The sequence below is a fragment of the Zonotrichia leucophrys genome, chromosome 4, assembly GCF_028769735.1.
Source record: "Zonotrichia leucophrys gambelii isolate GWCS_2022_RI chromosome 4, RI_Zleu_2.0, whole genome shotgun sequence".
Lineage (NCBI taxonomy): Eukaryota > Metazoa > Chordata > Aves > Passeriformes > Passerellidae > Zonotrichia > Zonotrichia leucophrys.
The window spans coordinates 57,929,215-57,955,005 of NC_088173.1; the positions used below are offsets into that span (position 1 = coordinate 57,929,215).

At 37.1% G+C, this 25,791-nt stretch overlaps 1 protein-coding gene across 2 annotated transcripts; it reads left to right on the top strand.

The window, feature by feature from the left end:
- The first annotated feature begins 347 nt into the window (after window positions 1-347).
- Window positions 348-25,657, top strand: NCAPG (non-SMC condensin I complex subunit G). Of its 2 annotated transcripts, none has more exons than XM_064712417.1 (21): window positions 348-548; window positions 1,159-1,368; window positions 2,236-2,464; window positions 3,688-3,833; window positions 4,756-4,840; window positions 8,085-8,277; window positions 9,701-9,850; window positions 11,991-12,131; window positions 13,121-13,244; window positions 13,930-14,019; window positions 14,171-14,350; window positions 14,779-14,889; window positions 15,427-15,546; window positions 17,058-17,291; window positions 18,289-18,470; window positions 21,106-21,280; window positions 21,721-21,882; window positions 22,705-22,876; window positions 23,938-24,024; window positions 24,412-24,487; window positions 25,331-25,657. In XM_064712417.1, the coding sequence occupies exons 1-21, from the start codon at window positions 438-440 to the stop codon at window positions 25,452-25,454; spliced, it is 3,102 nt and encodes a 1,033-aa protein (XP_064568487.1). In that variant the 5' UTR covers window positions 348-437; the 3' UTR covers window positions 25,455-25,657. The 2 variants fall into 2 exon arrangements, with proteins under 2 accessions (XP_064568487.1, XP_064568488.1); XM_064712418.1 differs by having other exon boundaries at window positions 1,227-1,368.
- Window positions 25,658-25,791: the final 134 nt, after the last annotated feature.

The window sequence follows — 25,791 nt, forward strand, 5'->3', positions numbered from 1 at the left end:
GGGGGAGTCTTCACAGAAAGGTGAGTGGGCCGTCCAGGGAGATGGTAAACTCACCATCCCTAGGAGTGTTTCAAGAAATGACTGGACGTGGCACTCATTGCCATGGTCCAGCTGACACGGCAGTGTTCGCTCATCGCTTGGACTGAAAGACCTCAGAGCTTTACCCCAACGCGTTCCGTCCTGTGATTGTGTAGAAATGGCGACGCTCCGCGAGCCTTCCCGGCCAACGGCCGCCATTGGCCGCCCGCCATCGCCCGCCCCGGCCCGGCCCCCGCCCCGCCTCCAGCGTGCGGGCACGAGCGCGCGCCCGCCCGGCCTTCTCGCGAGATCGGGAGCGGATCCCGCGCCCGGTTTGAAGCTGCGCGCGCGGACGCCGCAGCCGTTGCTGGCGCGCGCGCGGGGCTGTGAGGGGTCGGTGCCGCAGCCGCTCCTCCGCCATGGTTGCCAGAAAGAAGCTGCTGCAGGTCCAGGAGGCCTTTCAGCTGGCCCAGAAGCCTCACCAGAACCACGCGAAGCTCGTGGTAGCTCTGAAGAGCACTTATGCTCAGGTACGGCTGCCCTCGGGCGGCCCGGCGCGGCGGGAGCTGAGGGCCCCAGCGGCTGCTCCTCTGGTACCCCGGGGGCAGGGGCCGCCTCCGCAGTGTTCCCCTAAAACGAACACCAGTGTGCCTAAGGAGAGCCCGCGACTTAAAAACAAGCAAACAAACAAAAAGAACCCCCAACCCTCTCTCAAAAAGCCCACCCAAATGCCGCAAAGCCAGGCTGCTGAACTATTCTGCCCAGTTGTCTCCTGCGAGCGCGGCGGTGAGAGCTGCCCGCGGGTGCTGGTGATGCCGCGGGAAGGTGTGAGGGTGTTTGGATGCCCGAGGTGTGGCTGTGACACAGGATGTAATGGACGGGGTGTCGTTGTTGTCCTGGAATCTGTCGGCTGGGTGGAACCCCCGGTTGCAATGTGCTTGCTGTGTAATTAATTTATAGCAAAATACTCACTGAGGGAGGCACGACAGCGGGTGTGCCCCGACCGCTGGCTGTAGTCCTTTAAAAATTTCAATTGGAAGCTGTCAATTGTAAGCCCACTTACTCTATTTTTCTGTGGTACAGCTTTGAAAGATGAACCGGATAGTTATCTTTTGTTGTGGTTTGATTTTTTTTTCCCAGTTGGATGATAAAGAAAGCTTTAATGAAAAATTCATTCACTTCCTCAAGTATGCTATGATAATCTACAGGCGGGAACCAGCAGTGGAGCGAGTGATCAATTTTGCAGCTACATTTGTTACTTCATTCTATGAGACGGAGAAAGAAGATGGTAGTGAGGAGGGAGAAGAAGATAATTTACTTTTGAATTATGTGTTTAAATTTCTGCTTGAGGTACAGTTATCATTTATTCTTAAATGTCTAATGTTTCTAACATAGAAAATGGGAACTTTTTGCAGTGGGAAAAACTTGCTGCTACCTGACAAAATTTACAAATTAGAACTTAAAAAGTGAAAGCAAAACAAAGCTAGTGCTTGACACGTAACACCATCCCCATTCCCCCAACACAAAAAGATCCACCACATTGCACACAACAATAATCCAACAACTGGATTTCAAAATTTGAGCCTTTGAGAAAAATGAAAGTTCTCCTATATGGCTATCAGGTATATGTATAAGCATGAAAGTGTGGGAGTGTGGTGGAAATTAATTTATACCCTTCCTTTGATAACAAAAATATTAGAAGATCTTCTATGCAACTGTGGTTGGCATGTGTATTATTCCTTTCTGCTTACTGCAAGTGTTACATAGAAACAGAAACAGTTCCAACCACATGAACACACAAATAGTATTACATTTTCCTAAACTATTGATTTTCCATGGTAAGATTATGGATCAGGCCTAAGATAACTAACCATAATTGCTAATGTGTTTTTTTCCTTCTAATGTTTAGTGGAGGCAGAGCAGTAAGCTGGCTAATGCACTGCAGGCTGCCTGCAGTGGTCAGTGTGCTGCTTCCTTTGGGAAGGCACTGCTGATTTTCTGGAGTCACTGGTCCAGGCAATGGGCTGTAATTGCTTTTCAGTTCTGTGACTTTCTGAGATTAAAAAGTAAAATTAAATTGGAAAAGCTTTTGAAACATAGAAGTGCATATTTCATTTATTTTGCAGAATATTAGGCAGTTAGATGTGCATATTAATAGCCTTATGATGGAAATGAGAAAAATGTGATTATAAAAATACCTTTTTTTCTTTCCCCAAGTCTCACAATGCCAACAGCCATGCAGTGAGGTTTCGAACCTGTCAGCTTGTTAATAAGATTTTGGGAAATATGCCAGAGAATGCTGAGATTGATGATGACTTATTTGATAAAATTAATGGAGCTATGCTGTTTAGACTTAAAGATAAATTTCCAAGTGTGAGAATTCAAGCTGTCTTGGCCCTGTCAAGACTTCAAGATCCTAAGGATGAAGCCTGCCCTGTTGTTAATAGTAAGTAGAATTGGTCTTTCTCTTTTGTCTAATTTACATTGCTTTGAAGTATTTCAAAGCTTTTTTTTTTTTTTTTTGAGCATTGAATAAGTGGATGTTTGAGGGTAATCTTGTAGTAATACATAAAGTGAAACTTTGCTGGAGGAGTTGGAAGGTGCAAGATGTGTGTTCAAGGGGAAAGGACAACTGTTAGGAGAGATCTGCTGGACAGTCATACTGGGCTCAGGCTGCTCTGGGCTGAATGTAGAAGTAGGCTTGAGAAAATGTGTTGGATACTAGAGTGGAGGTACAATACATGTTTGTTCAGTTCTTGCTCTCTAAGGAGCCTTGGGTACTGTTAATTGAATTAGCACAAAACTCTTAGAAGAGTAGAGGTGATAGAGAAAAACTATTGTTGTCTCAAATTATGATCACTTTTCTAGAAGAGATCAGCATCTCTGCAAGGCAGGGGTCTTGATGATGTTTGAGGGTTTCTTGGTGTATTGTATCATTCTTGCCTAAGTTTCCATTTCCTTTGCCTCAAGGTAGACAGAGTGTACGTAAATTGTGCCCTGATTAGTCTTTACATATTGCCTTTTATGAAGAATTACTTAATTGGGGGTTTCTGTTAAGGGAGCTTCTTTTAAATTTTATTTTCTATGTGATGTTTATAGGTTACTTATTTAGGAGCACATAAATTTCATAGTAAATCATTGTCTCACAGAGCAAGAGGAATTTGTGTATACTGTGATTAAACTAAGTTTATAGTTGCCTTGAATTTTGAATAAGGTTCAAGAATATAATAAAAGAGCGTGAGCAATGTGAGGGATTTACTGTAAGAGTTTTGGTAGGCTTAATGGAGATTGCAGTTTTCCATTCATAGGAAAAATTGAGGATCTACTTCAAAAGATAATGGAAAGGTACAACTAGTGAATAGAGGTCATACAGAGCCAATATTTGGAAATGTTTTATTTTTCTGCTAGTAAATGACAAAGTGGTTATTTTTGGGTGGGATCTAGAGCAGATATTTTTGGAGTTATTACCTGAAGATCTTACTTATGATTGCAAATATTGTTTCTTTTGACATCACAGCTCAGCATGTAGTTATCTTAAAATCTTGCAGGAGAGGGGTTTTGGTAACAGCTGCTGGTTTGTTGTTTTTTTTTTTTTTTTTTAATATTTTCTGTTTTTCTATGTTTCAAACTCATATGAAAGCATTATTATGATGACTATTTTATTTTCAGTTTACAGCACATTGCTGGAAAATGATTCCAACTCGGATGTGAGGCGAGCTGTGCTGTCGTGTATCGCTCCCTCAGAAAGGACTCTGCCCATAATCGTAGGCCGCACCATGGATGTAAAGGAGGCTGTCAGAAAGCTGGCATATGAGGTAAATGGGGTCACTTTCCATTCATTTCAAAGGCTGACTTAGGAAAAAGGCTTGACATCTTTTATTATATTTCACTTACCACTAAGAGCAGTTAAATACTTCATTGACCAAAATTTTGAGGGGGGTGATTTGATACAAGTTTTCTAGTTAAAACTGCTGAACTTGACTGTAGAACTTTCTTGATGGAATTTACTTGTGTGGTAGAATTTGTCTGTTGAAGATCAGGTGGTAACAGTATCAATTATGTATGCAGTCAGTTGTTTTTCCTCTATGCATTTTGTCATTGTAGCAAATTTGCTTCTGTGGTATTATGTAGTGGATGTTAGGACCACAGCAGTAGTGAAAAATGGCGTGGTTTTGGTATTGCAATTTTGGGAAGTATCAACCGTTATTCATGTTTGCATGCAGAGGTAAGAAATATGCTAACATGTCTGTTTCTTATGCAGGCCTCTTACGGGAGATCTTGAAACAAAGTGTTCAATTTTTTCACACAGAACTGTCTTCTGCTTTTTAAATCTTAGGTTAGATTGGTTTTTTCAACTGAATCTCTGTGTTAGTGGCTTTTTAAGAAAAGTACTAAGTTCTGTAATTTATTGTAGGTATTCATCACCTTGCTCACATTAAAGAGAGAGGATAATTTTCATGTCCAGATGTTGCATTCAAGCAGATCTGATAAGCTTCTAAGCTATGTGTTAATTTTATTGTTTATTTTACTTTACATTTTACTTTACATTTTCTTCCATGCACAAGGATCTGATAGTTAAGTGTTGGCACAGTACTGTTGGTATAGGTATTAGAGGTTTCTATTGATTTAGGATGTATGTGGATGGTTAAAACTCTTAAGTGTAAAACCATAGGTAGGTAATGGGATCATTTGTTGTCAAATGTGGAAATGTATTTTAATGTCTTAATATTTTTTAAGGTTTTGGCTGAAAAAGTTCACATGAGAGCTCTGACAATAGCACAGAGAGTTAAATTGTTGCAACAAGGACTTAATGACAGATCTGGTAAGAGATTATAAGTTTCTTAACATCTTAATACTAATGTTTAAGAGAGAATACTTTCTGATTGTAAAATGTTGGGGTGCTGTATGCAGAAGCTGTGATGGCAATAATAAGGAGCCCAAAGGGATTAATGAGGTACCAGGAAGTGTTTAGACACATGAAATCTGTTTGCTGCTTTGTTTTTCCAGGCCCTTTATAGTAAACAAACCAGAAAAGAATTGCACTTTCAAAAAATCTGAAAGCCAGTGGGCTTTAAAATAGGACCAAATGCTATTAAAATAAAAAAAAAGTAATTAAACACAGAATTAGAAAAAAATAATTATTTTGGTGTATTCGGAAATGTTACATTACAGATATTTTTGTAACTAATAAATGTATTAAATAATTTAAATATGAACATTAATATCAGTTTGAAAATATTTCCTGTGTGCTTTCAGAGAGAAATCTTCTCAGCTGGTTAATTTTTTGTTTAACTAGCTTGAGGGTTTTTTTTAATGAATCTTTGACCCTTATGCATTTCACCATGGGGCAGCTTTATTCTTTTTAATGTCTTTTGTACTGTATCACTCTGCAGACAGAGCCATTCAGAATGTACCCATAATTGTGTGTCATGGTGTTGCCAAAAGATGAAAACATCACCTGCATCTGAGCAAGACAATTTTGGCCTGCCTACATAGAACTCCCATTTGGTTTTTTTGTTTCCCCCAACAGCAGCAATTGTATGCATGAATTTGACAATAGAAGCTACCAGTTTTACTGAGTGCTGATGTGTAGTCCCCCTACTTTGACTGAAAAGCCTGTACTGAGTTGAATTTTACTCTGAGAATTTCCCTTGCTGAATGATGTGCTGCTTGGCAATTGTGAGAATGATGATCTATGTGGATATTCACTCACAAAACATGAGTGAAGTACTGGGTACTAGAGCTCTTTAAGGTGTGTCAGGCATGCATGTTTTTATTGATCTGCTATTATTTTTGGCTATTTTTGGGGATCATATTCTGTTCTTGACAGGAAAGGAAGTGACAATCATCTGACTCCTTTTTTATGCTGTATAGAACTACACTTAAAAAGACCACCTCCTTTTGTAGAGGAGGTTTTAGTCACTTTGCCCCACCTATGCTGAATTGGTCTGTAGTAGCTTACAGAAGTTTGCCATGTTGTGTTTCTGAAGTCCAGCACTGAAAAACCCAGTTCTGAATTACTGTTTCTTATTGATACACTAGTTTTCTGTTTTATCTAACTAGTTGCTGCTCGTCTCCTGGCTGCCACCACTCCCCCAGTAATCCTTGGTTTTCAGAGATACTTCTTAGGATGAATGCATTTCTTTTAGTAATCTCTCCAAACTGGGGAGGAAATTACTTTCCCAAACTTTTCATGTGATCCTTCACTTGTCAGGAATAAATATTTGTTGTATTTGTTGTATTAAAGAAAAAGTACAGCCTTTCTATGTGACCTATTTTTTGGTGACATAGATGAGTTCAACATAAAGAAGTGTCTTCTTTTATGATTCAGGACAGATACTTTCTTAGTGTCTGTCTCCACCTTAGGATGGTTTTACATCCCAGCTGTTGAGGACTTTTTCTTGACATCTGGAATCACAGGGTATGTAACATCTGCCAGGGTGTGTAGTTTGACTGATGTCACATGTTCCTGGCCAGGTAGGATTGTATTCCACACTGGCTATTCTGTATTGCAAATCCTGTAACTCTGAAGGATACATGTATCTTTATTGTGAAGGATATATCTGTCTATTGTATTTGCTTATCTGGGTAACTCCTGAGGTAACAAGTGAGGAACCTGCTCATTCAAGGTACCGACACTGAAATTTTGGATGTTTTTCCATATTGGCTTTAGAACAAGGACTTTTAATTAGATAAGATGTAGAGTACATAATGCACATTCTGCTTAGTTATGTTTTTCAGGGTGAGTTCAGTTCTCATTGTACTTTATTCTACTAGTTTATGCTTTTCACCTTCTTGGAGAGGTTTCTTATCCTTAGGATCGTAATTTAGCTTTTTCAAGGCCTTTTTACAGTCCTTTTTGAACTCTAAACTATATTTAACTGCAGCATTTATTATCATGAGTTACATATAAGAGGAGAGATGGATGTTGTCAGTGTGTGTGGATTTTGTTTCCCTTATACTGGATATTGTTTTCTGAAAGAGCCTAAGAGCAAAATTGTTTTGCTCCTTAGTTATTATGTTTTTATTTCCACCAGACACTTAGCCATTCAACTTCCCTTCTTAAGTCTAGATGAATGCATTAAAGATGTATACATTCTGGATGTTCCCATAAATATTTTTTCATTGATTAAATAGTACTCTCTTGATGCAGGAATTGTTTCTTGTGGCAGTGGTGAGCAGGGAGTTAATGTATCATATGTAAACTTCATAATCCATTCACATAATTGAAATAGCGTGAGAATTCTGTGTGTCAATTCTCATGTAGCATCCTGCCTCCAAAAGTGGTGACTGCTGAAACAGAGCAAGTATGTAACAATGCTTACCAATGCAGAACGTTTGGGACTGGAGCATCTCTGTTACAAGGACAGGCTGAGGGAGCTGGGCCTGTTCAGCCTGGAGAAAACTGGGAGGGGAGCTCATGCATGTCTGTCAGTGTGTGAAGGGAGGGTGGAGCCAGGCCCTGCTCAGTGCTGCCCAGCAATAGGAAAAGACGCAACGAGCAGAGAGTGATGCACACAGTGTTGTGCCTGAGCACAAGGAGGAATTTCTGCACTGTACAGGTGACCTTGCACTGGAACAGGTTGCCCAGAGAGGTTCTGGAGTCTCCCACACCAGAGATATTCATGAATTGTCTGGAGGCAGCCCTGTGCCACATTCTCTGGCATGGCCCTGCTTGTGCAGGGAAGCTGGACCAGATGGCTCACTGTGGTCCCTCCCAGTCTTACCCATTCTGTGATTCTGATTTTGGATATTTCTTCTACAGGAGTTTGTGGTTTGTAGGTTTTCTGGGTTGAGATGCTGTCTTTAAATGTAAAAGTTTATTGGATAGAGGTTTTTTTTCTAATTCCTTGTGAGGGGAAAATTACATTGCCTCAAAAAAAGGGTGTACCCCAGGTAGTTCTTGCTCAACAGAGTTTTTCTTTATTTAAGGTAATCTTAAGTTTAACTGTATAATAGCTTCTTTTGCAAAAAGACTTCTATAGAAAAATGTTTTATGAAAGCATGTTTAAAATTTGATATTTTTTAAACTTTGTTTTAAACTGTTTGAATTCTTGTATTATTAGATGCTGTTAAGGAGGTAATGAAGAAGAAGCTACTTCAAGCCTGGTTACAGTTCACTGAAGGGGATGTTTTAGAATTGCTTCATAGACTGGATGTAGAAAACTGCCCAGAAGTGGCCATCCCAGTACTAAATGCTATGTTTTCATTATCTCCCCTTCATGACATCGTTCAGAGCTGTAAATACCTTGATAGCAGGTATGCAGAGCATTCTTCATTTCCAAAAGATGAGTGTTTTCTATGAGAATATAAAACTAAATTCCTTTTAACCTCTTAAGATACTGGCACATTTCCTTTGTAAGAAAGTTATTTCACTGTTATTGATGCTCTTTAAAGCCAGACAGGCCCACATCTATACCTTTGGAGTGCAGTGCATGTAGCATCTATGGATTTCAAAGCATCTGTCCTGCTACTAACCAGAATGCAAGGCACTTCATGTGATACTGTGTATTTTCTCCCATAGTAACAGACTAAGATTTTGCTATTGCTTTTTAATCAGTGACAATTTGTCACTTAATTTCATCATCTGAGATTGGACTCCTACCACACTTAAAAATCTTTTCGTTCTGATTGATCTGACTTTGGTCCTGAGCAAAATGAAGCTTCCATTCTGAAAAACTGGGCTAGAGAATTTTTTAAGTACCAGATCTCTTAGACTAATGACATTTTGAAAAGTAAGTCAAATTAATCAGTTTATAATGAAGCTTACATTAATTTAATTTAATTTATGGAAAACACTAGGATTGTTTTTGTATGAAATTTCTGAGTACAGCGTGAATGATGGAGTATCAGAATGATAAATGGTTAGATTTTTAAAGTCTTTGATTTCTGTTTGTTAAATTTACTTTTAAATAAAGACTTGTCAGATTAATGAGAATCTGTCAAAAGGTCAGTTTTCATTTACATGTTGCCTTGGGTGTTTTTGGCTGGGTTTTTTGTTTGTTTTGTATGTGAGCAATCTAAAGCAAAACCAAAATTGTTGATAGTTTGCAAGTAAAATGGGATTCAAGGGAGTAAAAAGTACCACTGCAGAGTCTTTTCTGTTCTGAGGTAGAATTAATGCAGAACTTAATGTTCTGCTTCAAAAACAAAGATTAATTTCCATTCTTGGCATGAAAAATACTATGGATCTAAAAAGGAGTGGGGGTCTCATGATGGATGATCTGTGTAGATTTTGCATTTGACATACTGTGATTGCTACTCCACTGTTGTCTCAGGACCTTGTGTTAAGAATGGAAGAAACAATTCAGAGAAGCTGAAAAAATATTTTAATGCTGTTTTGCATTTCTGTGGATTAGTGGTGTTGAGTTTTGCAGACTTGTGCAGGGATAACAATGTTTCATAGACTACCTGCCTGGTTGCTCTGGGAGGTCTGAAGGGTTGGGCACAATGTTTCTGCAGGCTGCTGTGTAGGGAATGGCTTGGGGAGCTCGGTGTCCTCAAGAGACAGGAAGTTATTTTTCTCAATCTCTAACTACTTCTGTGGGGAATACCTTTGATGGAGTTTTATTTGCATTTTAGGAAATAATATTTATTTCTTATTTTCTAATACTTCTGTGTATTTATTGTTTTAGACTCTATTATTCATCTCTTTGTATTGCTTTTTTTAATTTTTGTTTAGAAAGCTGATTCCAGTGGAGGATTTAACAGCTGAGAATGTGTTATATTGGAGATGTCTTTGTGAATATCTAAAATCTAAAGGTGAAGAAGGTGAAGTTTTATTGGAAGAGGTGTTGCCAGAACCAGCTATATATGCAGATTATTTATTGAGGTACATTGCATTTAAAAATGAATCTCTTACCACTAAAGTAGATTTTTATTTTTAAATTAGAGAATATTTATTTTATTCAAGTGTTCAGGTATCCTTCAAACCCAAAACTGTGCTTGAACAGGGATTTTAGCTTTTCAAAAAGACTTTTGAGAGATTTTTTTAAGCTTGCAGAAATTGACACTTCTTCCAGTGTTGTCATTTGTGAAAATAAAGTAAAATTTTGCTGCTGTCCCTAAGAGAAGCATTTTTGAATCGAAACTTCCCTCTCTTTTGCCTGCTTAGGCAGACATTCTTCCTAAAAACTTATGTTTGAAGGCAGTGACAGAGCTGCCAAATGAGCACTTACAGAACAGTTATTTAACCCACCACAGGAGGGTGGAAATGAATGTATGAATGTTTTGTTCATGCAATGTTTTTACTCAAGCAAAGAAGGGCAATTGGTTTTTTATTGATGGGGTGTTAGTGTAGTAGTTTTGGTTGGTTTTTTTGCTTTGTTTGTTTGGGAGCTTTCTTGGCTTTTTTTTTCTTTTTTGTCTTCATGGGATTCTTTAGCCTTAACATAAATTTTGAACAGAGTTTGCTCCTGAGCATGAATAATGCTGAGAAATCTTAACTGATGTGTTGTACCTGTAAAATAGTTAATCTTTCTGAAATGATAATAAATCAGATGTGCTGAAAAATGCATTGTATTGATGGATGTTTCCAATTAAAAATATGCATATTCTTTTCTCCCTGTACTGGGTGTAGCATACTGGTAGTGATTACAGAAGTCATTGCTACTTTTCAGTGTGGAATGTATTAACATGTTTCATAAACATTTAATAAAAGAAGCATCTGTGCTTCCTTAGTTTGGAAATGTATATCCAGTCTGGTGGATATCAATTTATTCATTCATTATTCATTTTACAGTCTATGAAACATTTATTTTCCAAAAAATCTGTTCTTTCAGAGAACATTTGTTCTGTTTTCATCCAGTCTTACTCAAAGTGCCTTCAGTTACACTACTCTTCGGGGTGAGGCTAAAATTAATCAGGTTTACTAGTAATTGTTTATGGTATCAACTGATAAACCCCTCATTGCTGAGCTGTTTCAGGTGTGATTTTCAGTTCTCAGTTTCTGGTGTACAGAGCACAATTGTGCAGTGCCTGTGAGGGTGTTGGTCAGGAGGAGCAGGAACATGCTGCTCACTGGGACTTCAGGGAAAAGCGGATTGTGAGCTGCATTTCCATATGCACTGCTACCTGCTGCGGGTTATTATTCAGTGATCAGAAACAATTTTCATTTCAGATCTTCTTAAATAGTAGTTACATGTGAAGTTTTTTGTCCTAAATTTGAAGAAATCGTAAAAATTTGCTAAAAATAACAAGCTGTTACTGAAAAGTATCTACAAAGCTGAGGTAGAAAAAAGTGTATTTTTCACAGCTCATGTCAATGTTTGAATTGTATTTTATGATATTGAATTTTGTACTTGATGTTTCACTTCAGATTTTCTGAACATGCAAACTCTCGCTGATAGATAAAATTTTGATTAAAAAACAACTGAGTCTAGAAAAAAAGAAATGGAACAAACTGATGACACTTTCCATGCTATATGGCTGAATGTATCTGATAACAGATTATTATTCTGTGATGACATATTTAATCAGATTAAGACATCACTGTACACTTCCATGATTTTCTTGTATTTTGTCTTGTAGGCAGTATTACAATTCTGAAATTGTAAAAGATACATTGTACCTAAATATGCAGAAAATAGTAAGAAAAATGGTGTATCTATACATTTTTTACTAAGAAGTTACCTTTTTGCATTTGTACAGAACTGGAATCACATGTTTCCTATTGTATTGCATTCACAAAAGGGATTTCTTTATTTAAAGTGCATTATTTTGAAAAGGTACATTATTTGGTATAAATAACTTCACGAAAAATAATCTATGAAAAGAACACAATCATTAATTTTTAAGGTTTGTACCTAACATAGCCACTTGTTTTTACAGGACACAGAAGTGGTGGGATTTTTTATTGGGGTGGAGCAGGAGTGGATATTTGGATTTGTTTGGAGTGTATTTATTTATTTAGTTATTTATTACTGTCCAACAGTGAACCTGAATGTAATTATATCTCTTCTGTTTGGATTCAGTTATCTTCAAAATATGCCAATTCTCAGTGAAGAACAAAAAGAAGACTTTAATTGTTTTGAAAACCTGATGACAAAAGAGTTCATAGGCCAGCAACTGATTCTAATCATAGGCTGCATGGATACCATGGAAGAGGGAGGAAGGTAAACTTAAATATCAAATTTGTGTTACTGAGCTTAAGACACTCATGCCTGAGGACAGGTATAGAACCTCTGCTTGGAAAAGAACCTGATCAAGCAGACAAAATACATTTCTAATGCTAGCTGGACTGGAAAGTAATTCTCCTTAGTGGAATTGGTCCCAACATTGTGCCACATATTGTCTGCTTACTTTTATGGAAATGTAAGTTCTAATTCTGATTCAGCATTGTTAGGGGAAAGAAATTCACTTGTTTTTGTAATATATCACTGAGATTATGAAGTTACAAAACTGCTTATTTGGAGTATAGTATGTAAAAAATAAAGGGAGAAAAATGTATTGTTTCACAACAGATGACTTGTAGCAAGTAACCTGTTTGTTTCTTGTGTTTTTAAGCTATAATCTGCTGAGGCCTAAAAGGCTACAAATATCTTAGATGCCAGGCTAAATTGTGTTAACTGAGTCATTCTTATAATTTTAACAGTCTTTTGGTGTGAATTAAGAAGAGCAAATGAATTTGAAAATTCATACCATCTCAGGTATTTTGTGAAAACTTACGGTTATGATACTATAAACACAGCAGTAATTTCAAACTCTCACTGGAATGTGTCAGTGTGTGCCAGACTGGCAGGATAGTTTAAGCTGTATTTTTCTTTCTTTTTTTTTTTTTTAAGTTTTCAGTCAGATATTTTCCATGAAAGCATTCTGCAGTATTGATACTGTTTCTGCTGGTGTGACTTTTCTTTGGACGGTAGAGACATATGATTAAAAAATTCAGCATTTTCTGATCAAAAGAAAACAGGTAAAATCAGTCAAAGACAAACATTGCTAAGTAAGAAGATACATTTGGCAGTTAATGTAGCTATGGAGAAAAGTTTCATACTGTATTATGAAATCTGCATCACAGTATCTCCAAGTTGGTAGGATACTAACTCTTATATCTTCCTTTTGCTTGAATAAGCAATCATTGTTGGTTTTTTTCCCTCTAATCCAGAAAGCATCTGCTAGCTATTTTACAAAAGATTCTCATTTTACCTTCAACTTCAGCAGCCCTTATACCTCTGCTTGTTGAAAGATTGCTCAGTATTGTTAAGGATGAGGACAGAAGGATTCAAATTGTAAGTAACTGTAAAAGCTTCTTTTCTAGTCTCTGTCTGCCCCATAAATCAAACAGCCTTTATGAAGCATTGTAAAAGAAATATCAGTATTTAAATATTGTCTCCTTCCCTCTTGGGTTTTTTTTGGCTTGTTGGGGTGGTTTATTTTGTTTTGTTTTTTTGTGTTTTTTTTTTTGTTGCTGTTTGTCATTTTGGTTTTAGGCATAGCTGCATTTTGTGGTTTTCTAGAGAGCTTTATGTTTAAAGATGTGGCTGGTGTTGTAAATGCAGTCCTCACACTAGGAACGTGTTACACTTCAGTAGCCTGTTCCAGAATATTTTATTGTATTAGATGCAAAGTGTTTTGACAAAAACATTCAAAGTGAGGATGATGGAGATTTCCAGGTTTCATATTTCTCTTCTTTCCTGTGAACTCAGATAGGTGCTTAAGGTCTTTTTGTTCCTTGCTTACCCAGCTGGATGGGAGAAAATGGGATTGAAATGTGCTCATGGCAACATTATGTGTTTTCAAATTGAGGATTATTTACAGGGAACCAGATGATAAGAGAAACTGCATGGATGTGGAATACTTTTTCAGAAAGATAATATTTTAAATTTGGAAAAGTGAAATGCTTAGTATATATCTGAACTGCAATTATATAATATACTAATATATATGGCACTAATATACTGTTTGTAACAATAGATTGCAGAAATTATATCAGAACTTCATGAGCCAATTGTTGCAATTGACCAGCCTATTGATGCTGCTGAAATAAGAAAGCGGGAGCTTAAGGTGAGATTTTAGTTAATAATAAAAATATTTTTTTAAACTTAATCATCCAGAGTTTTACATAGTAGGTTAATATTGGCTAGTGTCAATAGTGTATCACTGGCTAATACTACAGAGGTTGCTATGTTAATTTTCTTTTTCCTTTGTATTTCAGCTGGCTGAAATAAAAGTGAAGCTTTTCGAAGCAAAACAAGCTTTGGAAGAATGCATTACTCTTCAGGATTTTAACAGAGCATCAGTATTAAAAGAGAAAATAACTGAGTTGGAACAGACAAAAAATGATCTTATAAAAGCAGCAGAGCAACCTGAAATTAAAGAAATGCGTGTGGAGAAGGTCTCTTCCCTTCCTGTATTCCTAATTGCTGGTTATGTTTTAAAATTTATTCTAAATTTTAAAAGAAAGTTGAATTTTAAAAATTTAAATCAAACATTAATGGTATTAGTATTCTTCTTCTGCAATTATAGAAGCCAGTAGTATGCTCTAACAAAACATAAGTTGTGTAGAAGCTGATGGTATGCTCCAGAAAAAAACAAATTGCAGTCTTGTTCTTACTCTTTTTACTCTTAACTAACTGAAAATATAAAAAGGAATTAATTTTGATCATAGCTTACAGACAGATGATGACTAATATTCTTGCACAACACGTGTAGTGGACAGGAAAAGTTTATTTGGGTAGGGTCAAATTGATGAGTGGCCCCATTCTCATCGTAGCCACCATCTGTATTAATAATGTTTTTCTCTTTTCTCTGACCAACTTGAAGAATGATCCTGAAACCCTGTTGAAGTGTCTGAAGATGTGCTACGAGGTTCTGAAGATCATGCCTCTTTCTAAAGGCATCAGTCCAACCATTAATGAAATCATTCAGTCTCTGGTACGTAGGAATGCAAAATAACTTGAACTCCTTAGTAAATGCAAAAATATTAAATGATGCCATTGCATTGTTCATCCTGTATCTAGTCTGGTTTTTTGTGTGGATTTTTACAATTGTCTCCTCAAAACTATTTCAAATACATCAAAGTGGCATCTGTATTTCGTAACTTGGAACTGTGTATTGTTTCTCTGCAAGAATATTAATGTCTTTTATGAAGAGATGTTTAGGCTTGTTGTTGTGTGTTGGTTTTTTTGTTTCCCAGAGTGATCAACTCAATTTTGTTTGAAAACAAGTATTTTTAAAAAACAAATACAAAACATTCATGTGACTTTTGCCATTATTTTCTTGCTGATTTCAAACAACATATTCAATCTGCTTCTGTTTATATCTAGATAAACAGAGTATTTGATAGTTGCCATTTTCTAATACTGTATCAAAATAAACTATTTCTAATTTGAGGATAATATATTTTAGTAGTCAGAGTTTTATTTTCAGTTTATGTATTTTGTCTATAACATTTAATATTATTGTTTTCAGATACTTCCAGGTGTAATTAATGTCCACCCAGCTGTGAGAAATATGGCAGTTCTGTGTTTGGGCTGCTGTACTCTTCAGAACAAAGAATTTGCCCAACAACAGCTTCCATTGCTGTTACAGGTAAAATATCTGATAAGAAGTGAAATTATAGTCTTTGTGACTTAGTAAATAAATCTAGTCTTGTATCTTTAACAAGCTGTCATACATAGTAATGTTCTTTGAGAACCAGTAATTCCTCATTTTCTGAAGATCTGGAGAGTATGGTTTCCCGTAGATTTTTTTGATGTCTGATAAGATTCAGTTTATCTTGGTTGTGGCATGTTTTACCTTTGTGAGGCCACCTGTTGTCTTAAAATTTTCTAGGAATTCCTTATCTTTAAGGTCTCACTTTCTCTTCCAAATCTGGGTGAAATCTGTCATGTATTTGTTACTCAATACAGAAGAGAAGCTGTAGGATTCTCTGAGCTTTCCTTGGGAAACCAAACTAAAAATGAGTCTGGTTTTCACACTTCTGTTGCATACTTCCTGTGATACTGGGTGTCTGATTTAAATTCTGAGTAATTAATATGTTTATATTAAGGATTAAGGAAGAGTTGTTAACTAGAGGATAAAGCAATATTCAAACCAACAAAACAATAGCATGGCCAAACATCTGTGAATATGGAGCATGTTGGATGCTGTAACCACAGTTCCCAACCTTGAGGTGATTGTTGTGATACCAAGCTAATTATATCCAATATGACACTTGTTAACCCTGGTTTTTGACCCTGGATTTGAGGGAAGTGTGGGTGGCAGCTGTGCTTTTCTAAGAGTGTGTTCAGGCAGACATTGGAGAAAGGACAACAGGAGTTAAACTGATGTGCTTGGCTCAGACAAGATGGTAGAGTTGTCAGTCATAGTGGGAGAACTTTGGGTTCCTAAAGAAGTAACATTTACTATTGTTTTTAATTTGGCTTTGAGTATGTCACATTAAAAAAAAGTTTGTTTGGAGAGGATTTCAGTTACTTTAGGAACTTAAATTTTTGAGTTAAGCAATCTTTCTGCAGATTGTAAATCCCACAGTCTCTGTGTGGGCTGCAACCAGAAGCAGGGTGTTGGGCTAAACAGATGTAGAACCTCTGGGCTAACCCATGAGGCATGGTTTGACTTGCATGTAACTTGAACTATAATACATATAGTAACCTATGTAACTTTGGCTTTTATCACTCTCTTGGTCCCTGTTGTCTTTTTACATACCATGATTTCAATTCAGCTGTTCTTTTGTGTAGCTATATTTCTGTAATGCCTAACACTCTGCAGCAACCACAGGCAAATAGACTTTGTTTGTCCAGTGTCTGTTTATGGGTTGGACAATAAAATTACATCTCATACATGGATGTTCACTCCATGAGTGAAATTAATTTGATTTTATGTAGTGCAAATTGTATAGGTGACTTATTTCTTAGATTGTATTATAAATTTGGGTTTAAATTTGTATCACACCTTCCTAAAGTTGGAAAATTGGTTCATTCAAATATTATAAAAAGTTTCCCAAAATAACCAATCTTATTAAAGGAAAAATCTTACTATGCCTAATTTCAAGATTGGTGGTCTACTGGAAGATGATATGTTTATTTTCCTATTAAACCCAGGTGTTGCAAATAGATAACGTAAAGATGAAGCTCAGTGCTTTAAAGGCAATCTTTGATCTACTAATACTGTTTGGAATTGAGCCTTTTAAAACCAGAAGAGGCAATGACTCTCAAAGTGAAAGTGCACACATTAGAACTGAAAATGGTGAGGATGAAAGTGAAACAATAGAGGAGGAAGAGACTGCCACAGTTCACGGACTTCTGAAGCTTCTCTCTGGCTTCTTAGACAGCACGGTAAGGAATATTATAAAATTTGCCTTAGTTTTGTTCTAAAATTATTTTTGCAGATGGCTTATCATCCCATTAGGTTGCCTGTTGTAGTGTGCTGTTAAGTTTCTTGTGTTATTCCCCCAATTTATGTATTGTTCTCCCCTATTATGTGTAAAATGGTTTTGCTCCCCCAGTTTTTCCCGCCACTGCCACCCTGTCAGCTAAGTTGCTCTATTCATAGTTGCCGATATGTATTTGCCCCTCCCCTGGTTTCCCTTATAAGTGAAAGTTGTCTCCTCCCTGGGCCCAGTCAATCACCCCCTTTCTCCTCCCAGGTTTCGAGAACCTTCTCCTCTCTGGAGATGGTAGTTGGCTGGGGTCCCAGGACACCTCCCTTACCTTTTGATTATTGGTCTCCATGGAGTGTCATTTCTGTGAAGTTCATCCCCTCACCTTTCCCGATTGGTTCTGCCTGTACCCACCCCCCTCCTTTATAATCCTGTTTCACCCCCTATGGAAAAACTTTTCCCGGTTGGTTTCCCCGCGTTTGCATCCTGCTACACCTTCAATAAACCGATGTTTAACCCCCGGGAAATGGTCAGCTCCGTTCCTCCCCAATACCAGCGGTGTAAGCCAGTCCGCAGCCAGCACAGCCCGAGGCCATCAGACGCCGAGGGGTGCTGGCCAGGAATTGCAGAGGGGCGTCGGCCTTTCGCCCTCAGCTAGTCGGACTCTGAACTTCGGGCCACGTACGCCCCCCTCTGCAGTTGCCTGGGAATATTATGCGATGCAAATTGAAATTAATGGTCTATTATTAAAATACCTGTCCTAGAAAATGGCTACAAGTTTGTCACTGGTACAGGCTAAGATTGCCCTTGAGCAGCTTTGCATTCTGTTTGCAGGCAGAAAGATGTGAATGTAGAGAAGTGATTGGTAAGACAGGGTACAGGCTATTGCAGTAAAGTACCAGTGAGAACCGTGATGGTTGGTGTGTGGTGTCAGTGACGGGCTCTCTGTTCAGTTCTCAGAGCTGAGGACAGTGGCTGCAGAGGGCCTTGCCAAGCTGATGTTCTCTGGGAGGCTGAGCAGCGCCAAGCTCCTCTCGCGTCTCCTCCTGCTCTGGTACAATCCCATCACCGAGGAGGACACGCGGCTCCGACACTGCCTGGGAGTGTTCTTCCCTTTGTTTGCTTATGCAAATAGGTAATGCTCTGTCATTTGTTTGATGACAATATACATTCATCTAGCAGCTTTAGGAACCTCTTTTGGTCTTGTACTAGTGGAAATGGCACAAATGCAATTAGATTTAGACATCTAATTTACTCTCCTATGCCTATTGCTTTGAAAGTACATCATCTCAACCTGTGACCATTCTGAAGACTTTCCATTAATAGCTTTATATGTGGCTTCCCTTTTTTTTTTTCTTTCCTAAGCCTAAAATTGAAACTCTTCTCAAAGAGATTTAATAAAATTAATTTAAAAATATGTGCTTTACTTATTTATGGTGTTGAGCACTACAGGTAGGCTTTGAAGTGTCACTAAAAAGTAGCTAGCAGGAATGCTTCAAAAGAAAAGCAGTTATCAAAGCAGCAGGCTGCTGGGTTGTGGTTTGGGGTTTGGTTTTGGTTTGTTTTTGAACCAAGGAATACTCCAATTTAAATTCACAGCATATTCAAATCTCCTGTTTATTTTGGTGGTGGACAAAGGAGGTAGAGAGCTTATGTAAGGGAATGAGAGCTTAAATAGCAATTCTCATCTCCTTTTACCTGCTGCTGAAAGCTTACTTTTCAGTAGCTGCTAGTGGTTTTATTAAGTTAGAACAAACAAAGTATCTGCTTTTTTATAGTTAGGTTTTAATTTAGGTGTATTATGACACCTAAATTAAGTTACCTTACCTATTTTTCAAAACAAATTAAATTACATTTTTGTGGCCTATATGTTGCCACATTAAGAGGAGTAATACAAAGGGGAGTTGTCTTGAAGAGGCAAAAAACCCCTAAGCAATGTGGTATTTGCTGTTGTCAGAAAAAAAATGAAGAAAATTCCCAATTTCTCATAGAATGGGGGTTTCCCTACTCAAAATTCTTATGAAAGTAACAGAAAAATTGATTTAATATGTTTCCACTATCTCTGATAATGAGTAATCAATTTAAGCTTTTAACATTGATAATCTTTTATTTGTGAATGTCATCTGATGCTGTGAATCTCATTCTCTTTTTTTGAGAGTTCTAGTCCCATGTATTTCCATGTCATTTGTAAATGAAGCAATTTCTTGTGGCATCTCATAGATGATTGTGTTCTTGAAAAAATAACATGGTGTATGTAAGCAAAAATCAGAAAAATCTGTGGAAAAAAATCCTATGTCTTAGTCTGGCTCATTGATTAGAATCTCTGTTTAGTTAGGAAATCTTACTTCTTTTCTGTCTCAAAACACTGTCTGCATCCTGGATCACAAATGGTCCATTTTAAGTTGAGTTATTTACTTTCTTCAATGACAGATACTGTATTATTAGAAGTGAATTATTAAATACCAGGTGTAATTCAAAACTTGTCTGCAAAGTTGCCATTCACTAAAGGAGAATTTGGGTACACAATGGATTTGGTGGAGGCTCATACCTAAATTTGATACTGATCTCTCACAGAATTTTAAAGTACCTTTTTTTTTTTTTTCTGGGTGCTGCTCTGTTAATCTTTCCACCTGGTCATAGATTTAATCAAGAGGCTTACTTTTTGAAATGAAATATTTGAACTCTGAGGAAGAAATTTTGATCCTGACTGTTTAAATGATCTGTTGTGTTGGGAGTGTGATGTGAGATGCTAGAATAGGGACAATTCTTATTCATGGAATGTCTTTATAGTGCATTAAACTTGCAGGCAGCACAAGAGGAGAAGCTTCTGCCTTGTGCCTGTGTGTTATTAGAGATGTTGGGGTTTTTTCCATTTACAGGGAATAATCTGAATGATACTTCAGTAATGCTTGAGCCAATATAAAGCCTTAAAGCTGATGAAAGGGGGAGTTCTTGCTTTGGTTCTTTTGTAGCCAATTGTAGTGCTCAATAGGATTTTTTGTCAGCTGGTTTTGCTCCGTAATCCAGCAGCAAATAATCTGCTTTTTAAAAAATTACTTGCTTTCTTGGTTTTCTCCTGTAGTTATTTGGGTTCAAATAGGAAGTTAATATGAATATCAGCAAGAGTAAAGGCTTCACTTCAACTGTACCTTGTACTTTTTGACATCTTACTTGTTAAATTGTTTTGACAAGTCTTGTGGAACCACACTTGTAGACAACTTGCTGCACGACCAAGTGAAACATGATTTTTAGGTTTTTAGGTTTGCTTGGCAGGAGTTATGAACTTTTCTGAGAAAAAAATCACAAGTATTTCTTCCAAAAATCCTGTTAACCACTGCATACTTTTTTTGCCAAGTTTCCTTGCTTTCTTACACAATGAGAAGTACCCCCAAAGAAATATGCTAGCAGAAAGGAGGAATGAGCAAAAACCAAGATTAATCTATGAAAATGAATTAGAGAAATGTATTTATGGAAATTTTTTCTCTTGTCCTTCAAGATAGAACATGTCTGTATATATCAGTTTCAGTAGTCAGGATGAATATTCAAACTCTTCAGAGGAAGGAAGTGTTACTTAAAACTCCCTTGAAATACCATGTGCTAAAATTTCAAATGTTACTATGAAGCAGTTTTTATATCTTGATCTTGCTGGCTGTTGCTTCCAAGATTGTCTGCTCCCACTTTGATTGATGTAACAGGTCAGTGAACTTTCATCATGGAAGAAAAAACTTCATTTTGTCTTATACTACTAATATTTGACTTCATTGAAACAGGTCCAACCAGGAGTGCTTTGTAGAAGCTTATCTTCCAACTCTGCAAACTCTGTTAAATGCTCCTGCAACATCACCTTTGGCTGAAATAGATGTCAGTAATGTTTCTGAACTGTTAGTGGATCTGACCAGACCAAGTGCACTGAAATGTCAGTCCAAGAAGTCTCAGGACTATCAGGTACAATGCATTAAACTGTCAGAAAGCAGCACTTGTGTCAGATTAAGAACTGCTCCCCCTTAGTTTACTGCTACCTGTCAGGGCCTCTGTGGGATTCCCAGTGGCAGCAGTTGGATTAAATGAGTGCCTGCTCAGGTAATGAAGTCTTTTAGATTGACACTTTCTTCCCCCTTTACCTTCCCTTTTCTTCCACCCTATCCCAAATTTCCTGTCCCTCTTACAATTAGAAAAATGTTAGTAGGAATTTGCACATGGCTAATTGTTTATGTTGTGGAAGATATTTATAAAAATCAGGTGGTGAATGTACTGAAAATAATGCATTTTAGGAAGATGTTTGCTGTGTAAAATTAGCCAACTGTTTCAGTGAGATTGTTCTCACTGCTGCCTCTTGTAAATAGTTCCCAGCAAAATTTCTGATACCTAATTTCTTTCCTTTGCAGGAGTTAACAGTGCATGATACTTTAGCCATGAAAATTTGCAATGAAATCCTGGCAGACCCAACTGCACCAGATGTCCGTATTTATGCAAGAGCTTTAAATTTCCTAGAACTCGGTAGTTCTTCTACAGAGAATCTGCTGGTGCTGCTCGATGAGATTCAAGAGGTAGTACATAAAAAGCATGGTTCTTTCTTTTTTAATCATTAGTAGGCTAATATTCTGATACCCCTAAAAATGGGCCTTTTGTTTACTTTGACCATATGACTGGAATTTATCTTCTAAACAGTTTTGAAAATTAATTTTTGAATAATTTATAATAATCTGAGCTGATATCACTGCATAAACCATAGAGAGTATAAGCAGCTTGAAACAGTGTGCCTGACTTGATACATTGCAGTACAGTAAGTTCTTTTGTTAACTGTGGTGTAGTTATTACTTTTAAGTTAAAATAAATTTCAGTATTGAGTCTTGCAGTTTTGCAGCTTATCTTTAGTTAATTACTAATGGCTGAAATTTTACACCTAAACTTATGGTATAATGGGAAGATCATTAGCCAACATGAAAACTATGCTTGATTTAAGATGAAGTAGGAAAGGATTACAACAGTTTTACTTTGGTGCTTTTATTATTGTGGAAACAATTGAAATTTGTAAGTGTGGCACAGGAACACAATGGTATATAGAAATGTTGGTAGGAATGCTGAATCCACGATGGGCTTATCATCCAGTGATAGCTGTACTCTGTGTCCAGTTGTTTTAATTTTTTTTAGGTTTTCTTTAAGACAAATTATGAAAAAAATATGGTATTTTAGTCCTTAGTATTGATGGAGAAAGTTTTTCTTCTTTTAGCTTGACTAGTCACTTTCATATCACACAATGTATCCTTTGTGCAGTAATTTCACCTAATCCTATTAGTAAGCAAATTTTATAGATAAAAGAAATAGTTGTAAATTCAAGTAGCATTTAACATGGAATGTCTGCTCTCCAGAAAGTGGAAGATAAACCTTGTCAAAGAGCTATTGAGAAGCTCCATATGAAACTAACCAAGGGTCCCAATGTGGGCAAAAACCAGTCTGGAAGAACTGAGGAAACAGGTCTGTCTGAAAGGACACAGGAAAGAGACATCACATTGTCTGAAAATACTGTTCACAATGAAGAAGGTAATTCAGGAGGGGGTGGAGCATGTGTACAATTCAATGAATTCTTTAGATATTACAAAAATAAGAAGTAATGGGATTTGGGAGGCAATTCCAGCTACTGTGCTCCAGTATCACTACATATCACTTGTGCTCCAGCTCCTTCCCCAGCTCCACTGCCCTTCTCCAGGCTCACTCCAGCAGCTCAATGTCTGTCTTGCAGTGAGAGGCCCAGAACTGAGCATGGGGTTTGAGGCCTCATCAGTGCTGAGTGCAGGGAATGGTCACTGCCCTGGACCTGCTGGCCACAAAGTCTCTGGTGCCACCCACGATGCCACTGCTGGCTCATGCTCACCTTACAGGCATTCAGCTCTTGGAGCTGCTCCCTTATCAGTGTCCTCAAATGGAAAATCACTGTTCCCATGCTCAGGATCCTCTTATTCAGGGGACTGGGCAGCCTGAGCTCCATCAGTAATATTAAAGAATCCAGCAAATCAAGCACTGAACGGCTCTGCTTTTTTCTCTAGTCCTGCTAGTCAGGTGACTAACCATCTTCAGCAAGTGTTCATCCAGTGTTTTGTTTGGATTTTCTCCTGCTTTTACTGTACTGTCAAATGTCCTTCTTTATTATCTCACAGAACACTGACCACGTTCAGCTGTAATTGAACTTTGGCCTTTGGTGCCTTCTCCCCACGTGTGTGAACACAGCTCTGTCATCTTCCTGCAAAGCCTGACCTGCTGAACTTGCAGAGATCCTGCAGTTCCCTTTTCCTCTTGAGCTCCACAAAGAGGTCCCTGTTCACACAAGCTGATCCTCTGTCCTGCTTGCTCAGGTTCCAGCACAGTGGAAGGAGCTAAACAGTCATCAAGAATAGTTTTTGTATTATTGACCTTTGTTGGGGTGGAGTTACAGCTGAGTGACATTTTAAACTTCCTGTTAGCTTTATTAGCTAGTTTCTGGTTTAAAGAAAAAGTGATGTTCAATTGTGTGGCTTTTTAATGTAGCAGCCAAAATTTAAAATCCTGGTATTTAAGATAATCAAGTTTTAATGTATGAGTTCTGCGATTGTTTTTCTGTTTAACAGAAAATAATGAAGATGCTCTTCATACTCCAGTTAATGAAGTTAAAGAAACTGCAAAATTAAGATCCACAAGAAGCAAAACTGGCAGAGGTACAGTGGTGACAATATTAGTTGTATTTAATAAAATAATTTCGTACTAACTTTTTGTGAATGCATAGATGGGAAAGCCATTCATACTCTGTTGTAGATTTACAGTTGTATTTGTTAAAATATTAAAGTTGTTCGTTCTTTGGAAATTTTTGTGCAGTTAGCCTCTCCCAATAACAGAGATTTCAGAAAAGAAAAAAGGACTGACTACAGGCTGGCAATAACATACAGCTGTTTCTGTGAGAAGGAGAAAATTGTGGGGTTTTGGTTGCAGACTGCATATTTCTATCTTTAGATGCAATTTCAAACACTGAAGAAAAGTAGATACAAAACTAGTTTAAGAAAATAAATGATATCAAGATATGAAAAAAGACTTTTGCTTATACTTAGGGCAACGGAAAGCGTCAGAAGTGAGGTCTGTGAGCAGAAGAAAAACTGGTGCAAGTGTAAAATGTGGTCTTGAAAGGTAAATCTTGTCTCCCTACCATCAAAACTATGATGTCTGTTCTAGCAAGGAAATTTAATTCAAATGTTTTCTTTCCCAAACATATATGTTTTGATATTCTCTGTTCCAAAAACACTGATAATATTTTAAGGAAAAAAATTTCTTTGAACTGGTACTTTTGAAACAGTGGCAGGTTCTGCCAAAGGAGCTTGTAATATTTTTTGAATGTACCTTTTGTGTGTTAATAGATATTCTAGCTGAAAAAAATCAGATTTTTGGTTTACATTATTGCTCTTCTTCCAGTTAATTTTTTTCTGCCTTTTAAAATCTGTTCTGTGGAAGTATAAATGTTTTAAATTTAAATCCTTTTTCCCCTCACAGTTTCATTGCTTGTTGTCCAACATGTAGTTGACAAACATCTAGAAATGACTGAGAAGTGAATATAGACAATGGATCTCTTCCCTTATGATTTTGCAGGATATAATCATTACAACAACATTATCTTTGTACTTTTCAGCTGTGTTCTAATCTTTCTTAAGCAAGTAATCCATTTACCTGTGGGCTTTATTGTGACCAGGGTCAGTCTCTCCCATTTGCCTATTTGATGTGTTTGCTTTGATTCCATCTAATTTTGGGGGAATTTGATTCCATCTAGTTTTGCTGATTTTGCAACTCCTTATCACGTGGTTATCTTTACTGATACTGCTATATCACTTGAAAATAGCAATATATTCTCAAAAAATAAAAAGTCTTTAATTGGTAAGAAGTATTTTTGCTCTTTATGACCATGTTTCAACTTTGTTCCTATAAAAGCTCTTCAGTTTTAGTCTTTTTTACCTAACTCTTAAACAATCTGTGTTTCAGTGATCAAATTCCAGAACCAAACCCAGTGTCAAGTTCGAGGCCTCAAAGACGAGCAAAAACTTTGGCACTGGAGAAAACCCGAATGAATCTTTCCAGACTGTTGAATGAGGAAACAGATGAGTGAAGACAGGAGAATAAAGTTACTTTGTCAATGCTGGTAGTTAACATCAGACTTGAAAATAAGACTTTTTTCTTGCTAGTCATATTTACTCCTTTTATATGAATCATTTATAATTCTACATTTCTATATTAATATTTTAAAAATAGATGCTTGTACTTCTTGTAATTCCTGATATAACGTCCCTCATTCATGTAATAAAAATGGATTAAAATATTACCTGAACAAAACTTGGATGTTTTTTCTTTTACTTTATAGAGAAGAATGCATCTTACCTGAAAATAGAAATTGTTGCTGGTGCTAAATATTCCATAGTTAAAGCTGTTTTGATATTTAACAGTAG